This window comes from Heloderma suspectum, chromosome 11, assembly GCF_057233095.1.
Source record: "Heloderma suspectum isolate Gila_16-S chromosome 11, 16-S_ref, whole genome shotgun sequence".
Classification (NCBI taxonomy): Eukaryota; Metazoa; Chordata; class Lepidosauria; order Squamata; family Helodermatidae; genus Heloderma; species Heloderma suspectum.
The window spans coordinates 13,221,876-13,241,210 of NC_139468.1; the positions used below are offsets into that span (position 1 = coordinate 13,221,876).

The 19,335-nt window shown below is 46.7% G+C and overlaps 2 protein-coding genes across 7 annotated transcripts in view; one reads left to right on the forward strand and one right to left on the reverse strand.

Annotated features, from left to right (window-relative positions):
* The window catches only part of CLK3 (CDC like kinase 3), a 30,201-nt gene extending 29,351 nt beyond the window's left edge, over positions 1-850 (forward strand). For all 5 annotated transcript variants that reach the window (XM_084816896.1, XM_084816895.1, XM_084816893.1 and 2 more), the window contains one exon: positions 335-850. In XM_084816896.1, coding sequence (XP_084673022.1) covers positions 335-520 — 186 coding nt within the window. In that variant the 3' untranslated portion in view covers positions 521-850. The remainder of the gene's footprint in view (positions 1-334) is intronic.
* A 4,459-nt stretch (positions 851-5,309) lies between these two features.
* EDC3 (enhancer of mRNA decapping 3) overlaps positions 5,310-19,335 on the reverse strand; it is a 33,883-nt gene continuing 19,857 nt past the window's right edge. For both annotated transcript variants that reach the window (XM_084816898.1, XM_084816899.1), the window contains exons 5-7: positions 15,504-15,657; positions 13,885-14,102; positions 5,310-9,403 (exon numbers count right to left, since the gene is read on the reverse strand). In XM_084816898.1, the coding sequence (XP_084673024.1) occupies positions 9,069-9,403; positions 13,885-14,102; positions 15,504-15,657 (707 nt within the window). In that variant the 3' untranslated portion in view covers positions 5,310-9,068. The remainder of the gene's footprint in view (positions 9,404-13,884; positions 14,103-15,503; positions 15,658-19,335) is intronic.

Genomic DNA, 19,335 nt, shown 5'->3' on the forward strand with positions numbered 1-19,335 from the left:
CAAAGGGGAAGTGGTGAGGGGTCCGGAGGCAGTATCCTCTCCTGTGCAGTCCCGGCTACCCATAGTTTAAAGAACCCATTGGAAGTGGTTCTGTGCGGACCGGATCATACACTTAGGTGTCCTTGGGTCTTTTCTGTACTGCCTGCTAGTCCTTCATGTCTTAGTTTTCTCATAGAAATTCTAAGAGAACTACACCTTAAAAATTTGCACCAAAATATTGGAGCTGTCAGTATTGTTATCATATAATTTTGTTGCCTTTAAACCTCCTGGGGAATACTAATCTGTTTTTCCCTCCATCTCATGTCTGATCTTTTTTTCCCCTTTCTCTTCCCAGACATACATGCTGCATGATTCCTCTGAGCACATGCAGCTGTTTAATCTGATGAGGCAAATGTTGGAGTTTGATCCCGCGCAGCGGATAACGTTTGCCGAAGCTCTCATTCACCCATTCTTTGCTGGCTTGTCTCCAGAGGAAAGGCGGCTGTGTTGCCGAGATTCAAGCCGGGACCTGAGCAGATGACAGATGGTGAAGGTGGAGATTCCTGCAGGATATGTACATACTCAGAGATTGGCCCAACCTTTTATTGTGGAGGCTCCAGCAACCCTTCTGTAGCGCAGTGTTCCAACGTGTTGGTGCAATGTCAAATTGGACCCTGGTCATGGGGAGGAGACAGCAACCCAAAAGCACAGATTTGTCTCATATATTTATATGTTGTAAAGTTCAAATAAAGTGTTTCATATTGTTTGATAATTTACTTGTATGACTGTGTCCAGCTATTTTTGCTCCCTACCCTACTGAATTTTTCTGTTTAACAATAAAACAGTGGTTTTATATCTTGCCACAAATCTGCTTCGGGAGTTGACAAAGTAGTTTCTTGCCTTGCATGTTATCAGTACCGTTTTTCCTTTGTAAGGAACCAACATAAAGGGTGGAAAGAGTTGCAGTTATTCCCTCACAGTTTGTGGCTAATCCGATCTTAGCTTCTTCCTACAGTTATTGACAGGTATATATGTTCTGTGGACCTCAAAGGTGTTAGGCATTGAAACAACTGTGCTTCTTAGATAAGTGCTGGAAGTGTAGCTGAGCATCTCAATTCAGCTCTCGTGCCAAATTATAGTTGAGGAAGCAGACCATGGTTTGGTGTTGCATTTGAATGGACAAACTATGGATTGCAATTGGACAGAATTTCAAGCTGTGGTTTAAAGTTGGTTGTGCAAACTGTGTTTTGGCATGATGTCTAAAATGACAAACCATAGTTGAATTTATAGTGCATCTCTAGATATGAGTGCTGAAGCGATAGAAAGCTGAAGACAATGAGCAGTTCTACATGGAGTGCCCGACAGTTTAGAGCCATGGTTTGAGCTTCCAAACAGTGACCTAGTTCGCATGTAAGAGCGGCAAATCGTGGGTTAATTAATGAACCCACAATTTGCCAGGGTTGTGTGCTGCTGCCATTATAAATATGCAACCTCCAACCAGCCTGATATTGCTCAGTGACATGCAAACCCAGACCCTGAGGATTAATCGTAGGTTAAACAGCCCAAAGTTAACCTAACAAAAAATTAGGCTGATTGGAGGTTGCATATTCAAAATGGCAGCAGCATTTGCCCAGCATGCTGCTGCCATTGAATTAACCCCATGATTTGCTGCCTTTAGGTGTGAACAGGACCAGTGTTGGCAGAAACCATGATCTGGCAAAATGCCTGAATGGAGGTATAGGAATGCAGAAGCAATCTGCTCTATTCAAGCGTTATGCCTAAAAAGAGTGCACTAACGTGTAAGACACAAAGCTGTCTGCTGGCCTTGCCACCAACATAGGCCACCCCAAGTCCCCAACCTCCCTGTGTTCATCAGAAAAGTCTGCAGGGAGCTTCTGTCAGTGTTCATTTGAACATGGGTAAAACCATGCGTGTGATGGGAAACCCTGATAAAGCAGGGCTCCCATTTGTGTGGTAGCTTGTACTTCACGTTCAAGTGAATTCAAGTAGAAGCCCCCTGCAGACCTTCCTCCTCAACACGGGGAGGATGGGGATAGAGTGCACAGCCTTATCCATCTTGCACATATTAGTGTATTCAGGCGTAATGCCTGGTCTGTTGGAATCTCGAGTTCTAATGATCATATATTATAGCTCTTTTCTCCCCACACCCTGCAAAAGGAACCTTATGAGTATAGCATGATTTGAGAACAGGTCAATGAATCTTGAGTAGCAAGCCAGGGTTCTTTCTGTAATCTTGCCATGAGGGAGAAGAAAGGTTCTCCTTACATCACAGAGCTCAAGGCCCAGCCCAACCCTGAACCCTTTTAGTGGAGGAGAAAGATGGACATTCATGCCAATTACATTAAGCATGAACTCTCATGCCTCTCCCAGTATCTCCCCAAACAATGCAGCATTAGGAAGAGCTTAGAGCAGCAATGATGAATGACAGCAATGGAAAAATCAAGCTCTGTGCAAGCTGCTTTTGGGTAGTTAAATTTGTTACAATCCTGGGTCCGCTTCCTGGGTTCAGGTTTATCCACTAGGATATGGATTTGAACTTAACAACTGTGGCATCAAGAAGAGCCCTCACATGTAGGAAAGCTGCCTTTGGCAGCCAGATGTTGACTGGCAGCTGCTCTCAAACGTGTCAAATAGGTTTTTCCAGTCCTAGCTGGACATGCCAGGGGCTTGAACCTGGCACCTGTATGCAAAACACATGTACCTCTTGAGCTGCAGCCCTTCCAAGTACAGAATGAGAGATCTCCTAGATTATGTGCTTCTGCCAGAGCATATGTTGCACTTGCTCACAGCAAGTGCATTTGTGGATCCTTAAGCATGTGCAGAGGGGAGAGATAAGCCAGGTCTATGCATGCAGCAGGACATGGGTAGAACAGATTGTAGAGGGTATTGCACTAGGTTTAAAAAAAAAACCAAAAAACACTAAATGAAAACTCCCTGACAATAGGAAACTAGCACAGCACACCCTGCTCTGCTAGTTCTCTTCTAACAGAGAATTTTACTTGAGGAGCATTTAAAAATTATTCCTCACCTGCAATCTAAAGTGCTATTTTCCACTCAGCAACTTTATTCTTCCATATACAGACTAGGCCATGGGTACTATAAATTTAATAAGCGTGCTGTGTGGGCTTGCTTGCTCTTCAAATATCCATAGTTGCAGTTTCAGTCCTAGGACAGTAATTTAATTTTACTCTATTGAAAAGTAACACAAATCCTAGGAAAGGAAGTAATCTTGCTTAAGGAGACTTGGATCCATTTAGAGGGTCATGGGCCGCGTTCCAATTCCCTTCACTTTTGGTTTCTCTTACATACAGTGCAGGAGAGGTGCTCTCTAGATGATCCAGTAGCATTCTCAAATACAGTATTTATCTTGTCCTGAAAGGGGATTTATAACTAGAGGAAGAAAGCCACCCAGGCTTTCCGCCAATAGGAATGGGTCTCTTTAGGAGCATAGGAAGCTGCCTTACCCTGAGTCACACCATTGGTGCATCTAGCCCAGTATTGTCAACACTAACTGGCACCTCCAAGGCTTCAGGCAGGGTTTTTTCCACCCTGCCTAGAGATGCCGGGAATCGAACCTGGGGCCTTCTGCATGCAAAGCAGGGGCTCTGCCACTGGTCTACAGACCCTCTCCTAGGCGCCTTTTCCAAAGGTAAAACATCCACTACTCAAAACAACAGGCAACACTGCCCAATTTAGCTGCTGTTGAGTCTTGTGTGTTATCCAAAAATAGTCTCCAACCTTACATGAACAAAGACTATCATGTTGCTTCTGGTGTGCTCCAGTTATGGGCAGAGACAGGTGACGCTTCATCTTCTAAAGGGCTGCTTCTCCACAGGTTTAACCCATGTTACATCTGCAATGGTTAAAAGAGCAGCCACCAGGTGGGTGGGGCTAATTCCATGGGTCCTTACCTCACCACCACCACCACCAGGCTGGAATGGGGACAATGATATTGGTACTAAGGACCCGTGCAATCCCCCCACCTTCCCCAAAGCCTTTAAATGCACTGTGGGATGAACCCATCAAAAAACAGTTCCCCCACTGCTAAAACATCCCAGGTGTGCAGCAAAACTGTTTCCAAAGGAAGACTTTTCTTCCCATCTCCCCCACATACCCTGCTGTAATCAGGTTATTCTGCTAGGCAAAGGACTAACTCTAATTTGCATTGTCCTTTACCCTCCTATCACAGTCTGTAAAGCAGAAGCTATAGTAGGCACATTTTTCTCTTGATTTTGTTGTAAATATCCAACTTGTTCTGCTCATCTCTGAAGCTCATAGACCACATTGCACATTGTGGTTGGTAACTATTTGCTCTCTTCAGCAAGAAAGAGCTGTGTACATACACAGCCTCCCATGCACAATGGAGATATACCTCCGTGGCACAATGTTCCATTGAATTAAGTGGATACATCTTTTGATGTGAACGGAGGTGCAAACCTAGGACTGCCTGTAACTACAGGACTATCAGGACTATATTTGTGGGAGGGCAAGTTTGCAAGCTGCGTTCCTCACAGAGATCACTGAGAGCAGACAGGCTACCAGAAACCATGTTCCCCATTACTAAATTTCCCCTTCAATGCAGTCATGTGGGAGTGAAATCAAGGGCATCATGTTAAGTCCATTCCGGGAATACACCCTGCACCCTGCTTGCATGAGCAATGCAATATGGAAGTGTGGCTCTCCTTCCTGAGTGCTGGTGGGGAAGAATCAACACAACTTAGTTGAGAGTGTAGTGGACTGGTCAGTGTTGGACTGGGACTTACGGGAGACCTGAGTTCTAGTCCCCACTCGGCTATGAATTTCACTGGGCGACTCCGGGCCTGTCACTGGCACTCAGCCCAATTCACCTTACAGGGCTGTTGTGAGGATAAAATGGAGAGGAGGGGATTGTGACTTTACATGTACGTATATTATATATTTGTGGTTATAGATGAGTATTCCTGTTACGACTCTGATGAGTATATCTAGAGAGAGAGTGGTATGAGTGACAGGCAGTATGGTGTACTGGCATATGCGAGATGGCTGGCTGAGTGAGCGAGGCAGTGGGTGGAATGTGTGTATTATATAAGCAGGGAGTGGTGTGTGTGTAGAACAGATGGGGGGTTTAGAACAAACAGAGCTTAGGGGAGTGGGGGGGTCGGTGGAGAGGTAGATTGTGAAGGGAAATTGTGGCTAGGATTTGTGTGTACAGGACCAAAGTGGAAATTAAGTGTGCCTGTGTGAGAGAGTATATACTGATAGAAGCTTATAAAGTTACTTATTTACTGCTCAACATCTTAATGTTGTAATTAATTTTTAATTTTTTTTTTATAAAATCCTATGCGTACTGCTCATGGCTACAAAAGGGTAAAGTAATAAAGGGAATTAATACAGATTAGAATAAAACCAGTGTGCCGTCACATCTCATGAAGTAAAAAGGGTGGGACCTGAGGTAAAGGTCCTGGTGGCAGCATTACTGTGTGTTGCCTGCTGTGGGAAAGGCCTTATTGAAGAGGTATTCTCACTGGTAATAGGCGGGAACACCACAGGGATCACGTACGTGTGAAGTACTAGTTCTTCTCTATTCAGCGCTGGTGAGGCCTCATCTTGAGTACCGTGTCCAGTTCTGGGCGCCACACTTTAAGAAGGATGCAGACAAACTGGAGAGAGTTCAGAGGAGGGCAAAGAAGATGATCAGGGGATTGGAAACAAAGTCCTCTCCCTCCTCTCCTTATGAGGAGAGACTGAAAGAACTGGGCATGTTTAGCCTTGAGAAGAGAAGACTGAGGGGAGATATGATAGTGCTCTTCAAGTACTTGAATGGTTGCCACAGAGAGGAAGGCCAGGCTCTCTTCTCGATCATCCCAGAATGCAGGACACGGAATAATGGCTCAAGTGACAGGAAGCCAAATTCTGGCTGAACATCAGGAAAAACTTTCTGACTGTTAGAGCAATATGACAATGGAACCAATTACCTAGGGAGGTGGTGGGCTCTCCCACACTGGAGGCCTTCAAGATGAGGCTGGACAGCCACCTGTCAGGGATGCTTTGACTTGGATTCCTGCATTGAGCAGGGGGGTGGACTTGATGGTCTCATAGGCCCCTTCCAACCCTACTATTCTATGATTCTATGAGACTGAAAGAACTGGGCATGCTTAGCCTAAAATAAGACTAAGGGGAGATATGATAGCGCTCTTCAAGTACTTGAAAGGTTGTCACAGAGAGGAAGGCCAAGATCTCTTCTCCATCATCCCAGAGCACGCGGGACATGGAATAATGGACTCAAGTTACAGGACGCCAGATTCTGGCTGAACATCAGGAAAAACTTCCTGACTGTTAAGAGCAATATGACAATGGAACCAATTACCTAGGGAGGTGGTGGGCTCTCCCACACTGGAGGCCTTCAAGACGAGGCTGGACAGCCATCTGTCAGGGATGCTTTGATTTGGACACCTGCATTGAGCAGGTTGGACTCGATGGTCTTACAGGCCCCCTCCAACCCTACTGTTCTATGATTCTATGCCACCTTGGGCCCTTTAGAGGAAAGGCAGGTTAGAAACGTAACAATAAACTTGTGATTTGTCTTTCTATGGAAAGAGGCCCACAAATATATGGGAGTTCATGGTTACTGTGTCAACTGCTCATGCAAGTAGAGCACATTCCTGAGCAGTTTCCCTCAGTCAAGCAATACGTATCTTTTGTGGGAGACAGAAGGTTCCTTAACAGGCAAATAGGATGTGGAAAGGGAAGGGCATTGAGCTTCAGGTAGATATTTAAAACCCTCACCCCCCTCTCTCTCCTCCCCTTCCCATCCTCCTTCGTAGGAGGGGATGGTTCTAGAGATGTACAAGAATTTAATTTCAGTTTGCAAATAATTCAAAAATGCCCAGTTTGAAGCCCTGAATAGGAGCGCATGTTCCCTCAAAAAGTGTTTTCAAATTCCCAAACTTTAAGAAACACTTAGTGTGTTTCTTAAATGCACATGTCTTAAAGTGCACACTTAAAAATGGACCTTTTAAGAAATCCACACTTTAGTCAATGGAGAAAAAGGGCATGCTCTTTGAAAAATGACCACAGAAATGCGTAGTTTTCTCATTCATCCTACCGTCATTCTTGTACATTCACTTCTGCCTTGCTCTCTAACCAAGCCAATGCAGTGTGCTGGGTGCAGCTAAGGTGCAGGCAGTCAAGCAAAGATGCACTGGTGAGTCCTGGCCCACAGTTTGAGAAATGCTGCCATAGGATAGGCAACCACAGTTAAATTGGAAGGGTATATAATACCTGGCCCTATTGTAGTGTCACTGCAAATACATTGGTCAGGATCTTAAGAACCATCCAGCTAGTTCAGCACACTCAAGGGACGCTGGACATGTCTGAAGTAGCTCTTTGGATCTCAACCTCCACCCTTCAGTGGCTTTTTGCTGAGCCCCATCTGAATGAATGCCTTGGTGGTTATGTCTATTTCAGTCTTAAAGCGGCCCTGGAAAAGAGAGCGAAGAGGCTGTTCAGAGCCAGGCTCGGTCTCTTGCCTACTGAGAGAACTGGTTTCTTCAGACCAGAAATGAAACACACCTCAGGAGCACAGCTGCTTTACTGCACATTTTAATCATTGTGACTAGTGAGAGAGTTCCGTATGGCACCTTTAGAGACAAGGTCAAGCATGGCTGATTTCTCAGAGCTAGCAGGTCTTCAGCTTGCCACGTCACAACGCATCGCACCCCTGAAGTCTAGATAGTGCCTGGCTACAAAAAATAATAATTAAAAAGAAATCCTGCTCGCAGCATTCAGAGTTAACAGTGAGCCACCTACAGCAATAGGCTGGTGGTCCCCAAAGAGCAACACAAGGCAGTGCCCACCCCCACAAAAAGGGGCACATACAGAGGGCGGCGGCAGCAGCTGAGATGCACAATCTCATGTGGTCATGATACAAGCTCATGCCTGAAGCACAAGAGGACCAGATATCAGGGTGTGCCGGAACAAGAGGCTGCTATGCCAGGTCGCTTGCTCAGCAGGCCTTCGAAGGCTTAACCGCTGTTGTTCCTAGTCCTCCTCGCAATACCGTACTGCATGGCGAGACAAAGGACCACATCCATTTCACTGCCCTGCTCCAGTATAGCTATGTGCTTGTTTGAGACACATCGAGAAGGGAATGGAACGCTGTGCCACACCCAAGCGCATGAACCTGTGGCTTTCATGGCCAATGGAGGCTGCACAGCCTAGATATGCTTCCCAGTTCTCAATCTCTCTCTGTCTCTCTCTCTCTCACACACACACACACCCACATGCACACTCACACAAATATGGCCCCAGGAGGTAATTTTTTTAAAAGGAGCAGACACCAGCAATGTAGACTCTACTAGTAAGATGGCAGAACACTTACTTATGGGGAATCGGACATCTCAGCACCATTACGCCTCCTCCTTCAATCTCTCCTTCAAGCCACGTTCGATTACACTCAGGTCTCATTCACACAAAAAGCAAAACAGGAAGCGGTGGGACAGAAATGCAAGTGCTGGCCTGGGAACTCCAAGCTGCCAGCAGAAGCAGGTGCCTGGCACCAGCTCCCAAGGCAGGGCAACTGAAGGTCCCAAGTAGTTTGGGGCGTGCATTGAGAGAGCTGGGGCTATAGCTGCACAAGAAGGGAACACGGCAGAACAGCCGTTGTTCCCACATGTTCATCAAGGGGAAGGGCAGCGCCCGAGAAACCCTTCCCCCTCCGGTCCTGAAAAAAACGTAAAAAAAAAAATCACACTGTCTGCTACATATCCGGCCAGGCAGGGGCCCTTGCACGCATAAGCCACGCCTTTGCCCCCGGGCCTCCCACCACCACCGTGCTTAGCCGATGGAAGACCCCGGCGATCTTGTGCTCCTTCAGGCCGTGGCATGAGAGCAAAGGCTCAGAGGAACACGAATCCTCTTGGTTCTCCTTAATACTGCTGTTTCTCCTGGAAGAAGAAACACAGCCCAGAACGCTAACATCCTTAAGGCGTCAAAGAGTTTAATACGGTCAGGATCTGTTGTACGGCTGAAGGCAATTCTGCCCCGTCTTCCTCTGCAGGGCCAAGAGGACTGAGGCCCCCTCCCGCAGTTTAGGTTGAGTGCAGAGGGATGACGAACTTGCAGCCGAAGGGTGAGTGGTAGTTGATTCCCACCTCCTGGAAGACTTTCTGCGGGATGCCGATGTCGCACAGGTACACCCGCCCAGCCCTCTCACCCAGCGGCAGGGGCAGCCCCAGCGCCAGAGACCACTTGGCATCGACTCCTTGTTCCGCATCATGCACAGGGGGGTCTATGCTGAGGACGGGGGCTCTGTTCTGGTTGGCCCAGTCCACAGCAGCCTTGTACCAAGGCTGGTCCCTCAGAAAGGCATTTTCATGGCAATCCAAGCAGTTTATCACCAAGTCAACCGGCGTATCTGGAAGATCTGAAGAAAGAAGAGGCGGCTTTACATATTTATCAAGCAGCAATGTGCAGGGGGAATTTACAAACGCCTCCTGAAGACAATCCTAGCAGGCCCCCCTGCTGGATCAGAGCAACGGTTCATCTAACGCAGCATCCCCGTTTCCCTGAGGAGCCTATAGGAGCGCAACTGCCCGCTCCCACTGTTGCTCCCCAGCCACTGGTCCTGAAAGGCATACCTGCCTCAGAATACCGTATCACCATCATGGGTAATTACCATGGAAAGACCAATCTTCTATGAAGGTGTCTAAGTAATCTATGACAGGCAGAAGCCTGATTTCAAGACTGAACTTCGTACTCCTTTTTCAGCAATTTGCCACCTCTGCCCGACAAACATGAAGCAAGTTGTGATCCAATGACAACCCAACTCTTCCCCCTTTCCAGACCACAGTGATGTGAAAATAATTCAGCCCCTCGCCGCTAGATGGTGCTGCTAGATTAGAAGCTTTCTACAATCAAAGGCTCCTTTCAGAGCAAGGTGCTCTCAAGATGCTAGCTCAGGGCTCTGTGGTGTAAGTTTGTACAAGATTCAGAACACGCAGCTTCCTTACCCAGCCCCCAACCCCACCTTCTGAAGCGGGGTAGTACAGGAAGTTTCACCAGACGAGCTGCTGTTTGTGTAGAGCAGGCTTCCCCACCTTGGTGCCCTCCAGATATATGGGTCTGCAGCTCCCATCGTTCCAGCCCATGCTGTCTGGGAATAATGGGAGTTGCAGTCCAACACATCTGGAGGGCACCAGGTTGGGGAAGGCTGGCACAGACCCACAGAACCACACCTTGAGTCTCCGTTTTTAGCTCATGTGAACAATATTGTACACATGCTCCAACCAATAATCCCTCATTTCTTCTTCACTGCTGAGACTGGCTTATACAATATTTCCTTCATCTAATCAAGGGAGCAAGAAGGACATCGATTTTATTTATTTTTATTTTTTATTTTATTGCATTTATACCCCGCCTCTTTTTTCCTCTTGCAAGGAACCCAAGGCGGCTTACATTATCCACCTCCTCTCCATTTTATCCTCACAACAACAACCCTGTGAGGTGGGTTGGGCTGAGAGTCTGTGACTGGCCCAAAGTCACCCAGTGAGCTTCCATGGCCGAGTGGGGGCTAGAACCCGGATCTCCCAGCTCCTAGTCCAACACTCTTGCCACTACACCAAAGTGGCGGAGCACGTGGTTTACCACAAGATGCAGTGAAAACCACCAATTTGGATGGCTTTAAAAGGGGATTGGACAAATTCATGGAGGAGAAGGCTATCAATGGCTACTAGTCCTGATGGCTATACGCTGCCTCCAGTACCAGGCCTATGAAGACCAGTTGTTGGGGAACATGAGTGGGAGGGTGCTGTTTCCCTCATGCCCTGCTTGCGAGTTTCTGGTGGGCAGCTGGTTGGCCACTGTGTGAACAGAATGCTGGACTAGATGGACCTTTGGTCTGATCCAGCACGACTCTTCTTACGTTCTTATATTAAGTGAAGTAGTGCATATTACTGTCTGAAGTCGGGGTGGGGGGTCCAAGACCATTAAATCCAGCATTTAGAATTACCTAACTGAACCATGGCATCCCTCTGTTAAGAATCCTCCACTGCTCTGTTGTTGCTTTTTAAATTCTGCATTTTGTTCAGAAGACTGTTCCGTTTTCTACTGTTTTAGTTCCTTCCATTCCTTTCTCTACCCCCATGTTCCTGTTGCATGTACATGCCACTGATAAAACCTTCTGAAGCAGTGTGGATGTGATTGTGATTACGATTGCATTGGAATTCTTTTTGTGTGGTGCTTTTCCAATACGCACCGGAGTACACGTGCACATGAATAACACACTGCACAAAAAGGATCTTGATGCGCTCGTGTCTATGATAACGTATTACATCTGGACTGCTCTTGTGCAGTGTGCACTGATTAGACAGGGAGGTGGGGGTGGGGGGAGAGATGCAAAGGAATCAAAAGAACAGAAAGTTGCAACTAACTTTGCATGCTCCAGTTCAGGAAATGATTTTACACACTCTGCTGGATAAACCAGAATTTATGAGGAAGAGAACTCAGGGCAGAGTGACTCTATGAAACCAGAGGCACTGCTAGCTTTGAGGGGGAAGATCCTTTCCTCCTCCCCACGTTGCTTCCCTTCTCTCCCCCTGCCCCACTGCCGCCACCCTGCCTGCCCTCTTTTTTTTACCTGGTGGAGGTATGGTGGCAGCTCCCCCTCCTTTATTGCATATTTTGCTTAATACAAGTGGGACCTGCAACAAAACGCTGCCGTGTGGAGTGCTCCTGCTCAGGGTTCCAGTAAACCACCAATGCCCTCCTTCTAGCAAACTCCATCCCCCCACTGCTGTTTTCCATTTTTTCCCCTCCAACAGTCAGCCAGCATTGTGTAGCTTACTGGTAATGCTCAGTACACATTTAGCTGTTTGGGGGTAATTCCGCCATCAGTTTTTTTTCCCCCATAAAGATTTTTTTTTTTTGCATTTCTGCAAACCTTGGGGTTTCTCCAAACCTACTAATACCTCCCTCCTGTGTGAGTAGTGCCATTTTGGCCACATAAGTATCCACAGTCAGAGAATGAGCAATGAGATGTGTTACAGGGGAGACATGATAGAGATGTATAAAATTCTGCATGGTACAGAGAAAGTGGGTACAGAGCTGTTTTCCCCCCTCTCTCATAATATTAGAACCCGGTTTCATCCGATACAGGTGAATGGTGGGAGATTCAGGACTGACAAAAGGAAGTACTTCACACAGTGCAATAAATCTATGGAAGTTGCTACAGCAAGATAGAGTGATGGCCACCAATTTGGGAGGCTTTAAAAGGCGATTAGACATTTTTATGGCTATCAGTGGCTACTAGCCCTCATGGCTATATGCTTCCTCCAGCATCAGAGGCAGTACGCCTATGTTGCTGGGGAACATGACTCGGAGGGTGCTATTGCACTCATGTTTTCCTTGGGGTTTCCCAGAGGCAACTGGTTGGCCACTGTATGAACAGAATGCTGGACTAGATGGACCCTCGGTCTGATCCAGCATGGCTCTTATGTTCTTATGCTTTGCACACAGAAGGTCCCAGGTTCAATCTCTGGCATCTCCAGGTAGGGATGGAAAGACTCCTGTCTGAGACCCTGGGTTGCCACTACCAGATAGTGTAGATGATATTGAGCAAGATGGACCACTAGTTTGGACTTAGTGCTTAAAACAGGGTTCAATATTTTAATAGTAGTACTAAAGAATTTCTTAACCAAAGCTATGGACATCTTTAGAACTTTAATGTCACCTTCGTATATCCACACGTTCATTTTCATTAGATCTGAGGAGCTGGTTTAGTCTGCATCTCATGACCCAATGTGTAGGCCTAGTTCATGCAAGGAAAGGCCATGGGTAGAGTCTCTACTCATGTAAGCATCCATGCACACCCAACTGCACTTGTCAGCAGCTGGTAGATACATCTAAACATGACTGAGTATGCTTAGAATGCTTGCACAGACAAACCGTTTCCCCATGGCCCACATCCTGTATAAATCAGACCCAATTGTCCCCTTTTAGTGCTCTACTTCCTGGTTTTGTATGTAAGAGTTCAGCACCACACTGTACAGGTACAATCCCTCACACAATTAGGGTAAATACTTTGTGAGGGCCTTCTTCCCAGCCATTGTCTTACCTCTCCTTCTTGGTTTTTTAGAACATTTTTTTAAAAAGTAAAGCTCATTATGCTCAAACACGTCAGTTCATTATACACCTCATTTTATGCTCTCAGACCTCGATAAGAGATTTAAAGCTCTCAGCAGCGAGGGACCAGGGTGTCCAAAGGACCGTGTTCTTCTATATGAGCCTGTTCTCTTGTTAAAGCTTCTTTCGAGGTCCTGTTCTAGGGTGGCCACCAAAAAAACAGCCTTTTCTGCAATGGCACCAAACTGTGGAATTTCCTCCCAACTCATGTTTGCCAGGCACTCTCATTATTAGCTTTTACTATCGGGGTGGGCAGAAGGTGGACCTCCAGATGTTAGACTTCAATGTCGAGAAGCTCCTGCCAACATGGCTAATGGCCAGGAATGCAGGAAGTTGAAGTCCAAAACGTCTGGACATCTACTTTCTGCCCATCCATTTTAGATGCCTGGAGAAATTCACTCTGGTTCTCATGGGTTTTTAGTGGGACTTCGCTCCTGTTTTAGTTTCCCTTCTTAAATGGGTACTGGTTCTTCTCAGCTGCTTGTATTTTATTCTTGTTTCTAGCTGCTGCTTTTAGTTCTGGTTTTAAGAGTTTTTAGCGTGTTTACACTGACTCATTGCCAGAGCCTCTGGCAACAAGATGGGACATGCATTCAGAAAATAAAGTGAACAAATAATCATATATCCTATGGCTGCACACATTTAGAAAATAAAGTGAACAACATAAACGAGTGAAATAAATAAGTGAACAAATAATAATCTATCCTATGGCTGCACACAGCCCACCTTTTATGCTGGACACCTGCTGGCCTTGGGTCTTGCTGAAAAGCGTCATTTCATTGGTGATCGATTCCAGCATCTTGACAAAGTTGGGAAGGAAGAGAATGACATGTACATCGTGATTGGAAAGGTGCCGGCCACAACTGATTCCCTGGGCCCCCTTCACGTGGGGGCCGCACAGCAAGGCAACCGTGGGTCGCTGGTGAATGTTTTTAGGATTCAACCTGAAAGTTAAGATGTGTGAAGGGTCTTGAGCATCATGAGCAGTTTCCTGGAGAAGCACTTGGAATAAAAACTTGCCTCCTTACGGGGAAGAGATATTTTCAAATTACACATGTAAGCCAGGCGCAGAAGGCAAAGCATCACATACTGGATTTATAGTCACAGGGGGCTGGATTCAGAGAAAAGCTGTGGAAAGCAACTTTCCCGCTCCCCCTCCCAAGCAGTGATCCATGAAGCTGGGAGATCCTGCTGAATGGGGTGAGCTCTGGCATTTGGAGGGGGCACTGAGGGGGAATACCCCCAAATTGAGCAGAGGTACCTTCCATGAATGGGATGCTCATGGAAGGCACCTCTGCCCATTTTGGCGAATCCCCCATTCCCCGTTAGGCCCCTTCTGCCATAGCCCACCCCAATCAGCAGGATTCCTCAACTCCTAGGAGGAGTCCTTGGGGGGGGGAGATTTGGGGGAGGAGGGGGGAAGTTACGTTCTGCCTGCCTTCATCCACAGGATTTTCTCTGGATACAGCCCTAGAATTCTTCAACTGCTCCATGATTTACAACACAATCCTATGCACTCAGACAGAAGTGCTGTTGTGTTCAATGGAGCTGATTCCCCACTAAGTGGGCATAAGAGTACAGTGTTAGAATGCAATGTACTAGCAAAAAGCAAGCACATAACTGAAAAACCCAATGTTGCTTAAGAAATTAGATTTTTGTTTCTTAAAAAATACCAGAATAGCTTTGTTATCTTGACTGTCTAAAGAGACAGGGAATCCAGTACTTAAATCTCATAATACCTTAGCTCCAGTGGTTCTATAAAGATCTCCCTAGGAAACTCCCCGTTTCCTCTCCACCTTTGTCGTCAAGCCAGCCCACATTTCTGGGTCAGGCTGCTCTGAGACATCCTGGTGTACAGGAATACAAACAACTCTTTCCCAGAGGAATGAGGGTGATTATGCATAGGAATTAGTAGAAGGGACAAGAAGCAGGGACTCCCAGACAAAGCTCTGGCATCTTTCCTGCTTGTTTCAGAGCCAATGGACCAGCATGGAATAACAGGGCTGCAAGGATCCCAAGGTAATCCTGTTCAAATCCCAAGCCCCTCTAGCCACCAGCCCACAAAACCCAGCCCAAAGCACACCACACATGGGTGTCCAGAAGGCACTCTACACCAAACGTGCCTGGAAAGCAGCTCCAGGTGACTCAAGAACAAGCCAAACAGACAGTACAGGGAATGACATCCTGGGACCCCGTTTTCAGTGCCTGGCTGGCAGGCAATCAGAAAAAGGCTCAAAAGCCAAGGGCCAAACTGCAAGACACTAGAATGTCCTTACAGCTACGCTGACTTGCAGGGCCTGTCATTTGGCAAACAAGGCTTGCTACTTCCCAGAGAGGGTCTTTACCTGTTGGGCCCTCCAAGCAGACTCAGGGCCATCTGGCTGGCACATACCCCTGTCATTTCCAGTCTCCGCTCAAGAGTCAGCCCGTGTTTCTCAGCCACCGAAAGAAGTTTTTTGTGTAGCTCATAGGAGACACTTGGAACAACCAGCCCAGAGTCTGAAATGCAGAAGGGGAAGAGGGAATAGTTATTAGAAGACCCTTGCCAAAAGGAGCATAGCTCTTCAGATCATTCCAACAGATGTGATGTTTCTGCAGAAGAATGCGGCCATTTAAAACTTGGTTACCCATTTGCCCAGACCTTTTAGGAACGCAGATACAAGCAGCACCTATAGAAAGACACAAGCAGCACCTATACAATTCACATAAAGTTCATTTAACTGTCAGCAATCCCATTTCTACACACCAGCATGGAAAAAATGAGGTACAATATGCTCCACAGGAGTCCTTAAACACAAGAAGCTGCCAAGATATGAAGATACCCAGATCAGGCCACTGAGGTCTGTCCCAGCTCTGTTATCTGAAATCCTTTTAAATGGAGATGGCTTTAATGGAATGGTTAAATGGAATTTTACCTGAGGCCTTCAGCATGCAAAGCAAGTACTCTACTACTGAAATATGGCCCTTCCATAAAGGTACGTTTCACACCTTTAGAGGTTCTAACCCCACATAGGGACCGGACCTGCAGAAAGCCAGCGTCACCCAATTGGGAAACACCCTCGAGACACTGGGGAAAAGATTCTTCCCAGGGTTCAGCAGTTCGCAACCTCTGAAACAGGTACCCATTCTTAAGTGCCCTCCCCATACATAGACAATGCATACATGTGCTTAGTCCAACAGACATGCAGCTGTGAACACATACACACACGTACGTTTTAAAACACACATGCATATAGATGCTCCTGGGAACCCAATCAGGATTCCCAAATCCATGCAGACAAGAGCGTATCATCCACACTGCTGGGAGAAGAGTGTACACGTAGGTCCCATTTGCATGTAATGGTGGCAAATTGTGTGTTAACTAATGCACAATTTGCCGCAACGTGTGCCCTGAGCATGCCGCCGCCATTTTGAATATGCAACGTCTGATTGGCGGTTCCTCCATAATGTGCAAATCCGGACACTATGGGTTAATTGTGGGTTAAACAACCCAAAGTTAACTTAACTAATTGTGAGTTAATGATTAGCCCATAGTGTCTGGGTCTGTACGTCACGGAGCAATCTCCGATTGGGCTGATTGGAGGTTGCATACTGAGGATGGAAGCGACATGCAACCCTGGCAAATTGTGGGGTCACTTACGTACGCACCAAATCAATGTAGTCACATAGGGCCAGATCACAGCTCCATCTAGCTCAATATTGTGTACTCTGGCTGGCAGTGGCTGCATGTCATGTAACACCTACTCTTGTTCAGGTGTATATTCCACTGAAATCAGGGGGGCTTCCTTCTGAGTAAGTGTGGTTAGGTCCTTGCAGCTACACAGAATGCTCAAGTAAGGGTTTATCAACAGTGTGAGAAAAGTGGCTCATCACTCTCTCTACAGCCAGGGTAGGGAACATGAGGCCCTCCAGATACTGTTGGGACTTCAACTCTCATCAGTCCCAGCAAGCATGACCAATCGTCAGGGATGATGGGAGTTGTAGTCCAAAACTTTGAGAGGGCATCAGGTCGAGGAAAGCTCCTCTTCAGAAATGAATTGCTACTGCAAGGGGTCCCCAATCAATGGAGGGCCAATAGAAGAGGCAAAGTTTTCTTTTTGAACAGCCCCTATAACAAGTTTACTACAGACACGGGACAGGTGAAATGTTTATACAGCTTGATCTTGCATGTCAACAGCCCATTAAGATAATTGCCTTATCTTGATCAGTTTTATTGCATGCAGCACCCGTGCTAGCACTATGTTGTTCTTGAAACCAGTTTCAGAACAGTTGATAGCTTGAAAAACAAAACAAAACACAGACACCTGGATGTTCAAAGTCACAGAGCTCTGGTGTCGGCCAAACTAGTCACACAGCATTCACCTCGCTCTTTCTCCTCCAGAGTCACGCCAGGTTCAGCAGTAGCACTTTGCTTTTAAGCAAAGACGCTCACAGCAATACCCTGAGGGACATTCACGAACTGGGGTGGAGAGTGTATCCTGTCCCCGGTTCTGAACTCGTGCTCTTTGATCTGGGATCCAGTAAAGTTCCTTTTCCGATTTCACAACAAGGCCATTGCAGGGCCCTTAACTCTCTGTTAAGCTCCTGTCAGCTTCCGTGACTTGTGCCACGTGGAATACCCTTTGCTTCCCAATACCACTACCCCTCAGTTATGTGACAGAGGCCCCAACTGAGTAAGCACTGCCTATGAAAGGGGGAGAAGGAGCTGAGCTTTGGACCAACCATCTGTGTAGTCCAGTCTCCTGTTTCCCCTCAGGGAACAGCCGGATGGCTCCAGGAAGCCCATGAGCAGAGCAGGAAGGCAACAGACCTCCACAACAACTGGTACTCTGTACTGCCTCTGAACATGGAGATAGATCCCTTTGAGCAATCATGGCTAGTAACCATTTAGACCCATCCTCCACAAGTGTGTCTAACCCCCTTTCAAAGCCTTCCAAGCTAGTGATGATCATAGAGAATTCTATGAATACCACGTGCCAGCGTGGAAGTGAAAGATTACAGCACACTCATGAATATCACCAGACAAGGTTCAAAAACTGAATTTGGGAGAATGGGATGGTAAGGGGGAGTGGGATGCCAAGAGTGCAACTGGTCCCAAGAAACCTGCAGGCCCATTCTATCCACAGCTGGGCTTCTAGTAAATATGCATGGGATCTGGCTGTAAATACTGTGCGTCTAGTGCAATGAGATCTTAAGCAAGACATCCCTTGTCCCAAAGGGCTTGAAAACCAAAGACATGAAGGTGGGGAAAAGCAGAAGGGGCCAAGAAAAATTCCAAGCCAGCCAAAATCAGCTGTAATCTCACTATGCCAGACTCCTAATCAAGAGATCCTGGGCTCTCTTTTGTTTCCCATGGCAGCCCTTCTTCTTCCTATCAGGTCAGCAAAGCAACATCTGCTGCCTACGTGGTCCCTGGGAGCCTTCAGTTACATTCTGTCCAGTTGCTTCAGATTATTTTTTTTAAGACAGAGGTGTTTAAAGCCCTTGAAAGTTCTCCTGAGCACGACCCACTGAAATAAATGGCAGCTGTTACAAAGAAACGACTATCTGCGCGAGAGAATATCCTGGTGGGATTGTGTCTGTCGAAGGGTGCATTTCATCTTTGCTGATTTCGACACAGTTTTGGGTTTGTTCTGCCTATGTCTATGTCATCATGTGCCTGTTCTGCTAGTGTTTTATGCCCCTGAGAACTCTCAGCCCTTAGTACTACTTCATTCAAGGGGATATTGTTTGAAGTGTAGTGAAAGATAAGGTGTGAGATTACACGGCACCGTTGCACGCAAGAACAGCAAGGCAAAAGCTTTATTACACTTTGCCCTAATTGCTCTTTGACAGGAGCGTGCAAGCACCGAGAGGACTTCCCTCCTTCTCACTCACGCAAGGGCCAACCAGTCAGACCGGCTTATCAAAACCAGACCGTGTTAAATAAACTCAGAGTGGAAGGCAATCAAAGAGGTAGCGTGTAAACCTGAAAAATTACAACAGTGCCACAAATGAGAGCTGAACTGGAGCCAGACTTAAATTATGCTTGGGTTGGAAGGTGGATTGTATTATTCCATAATTAAGATAATAAAAACAGATCAGCTTCGGCCTGGATATTATTGCCCAGCTGCCAACATAAAGGCAGATAGAGCTTGTGTAGCCTTGTGAGGGACAGTGGAGTGAGGGACACATTTG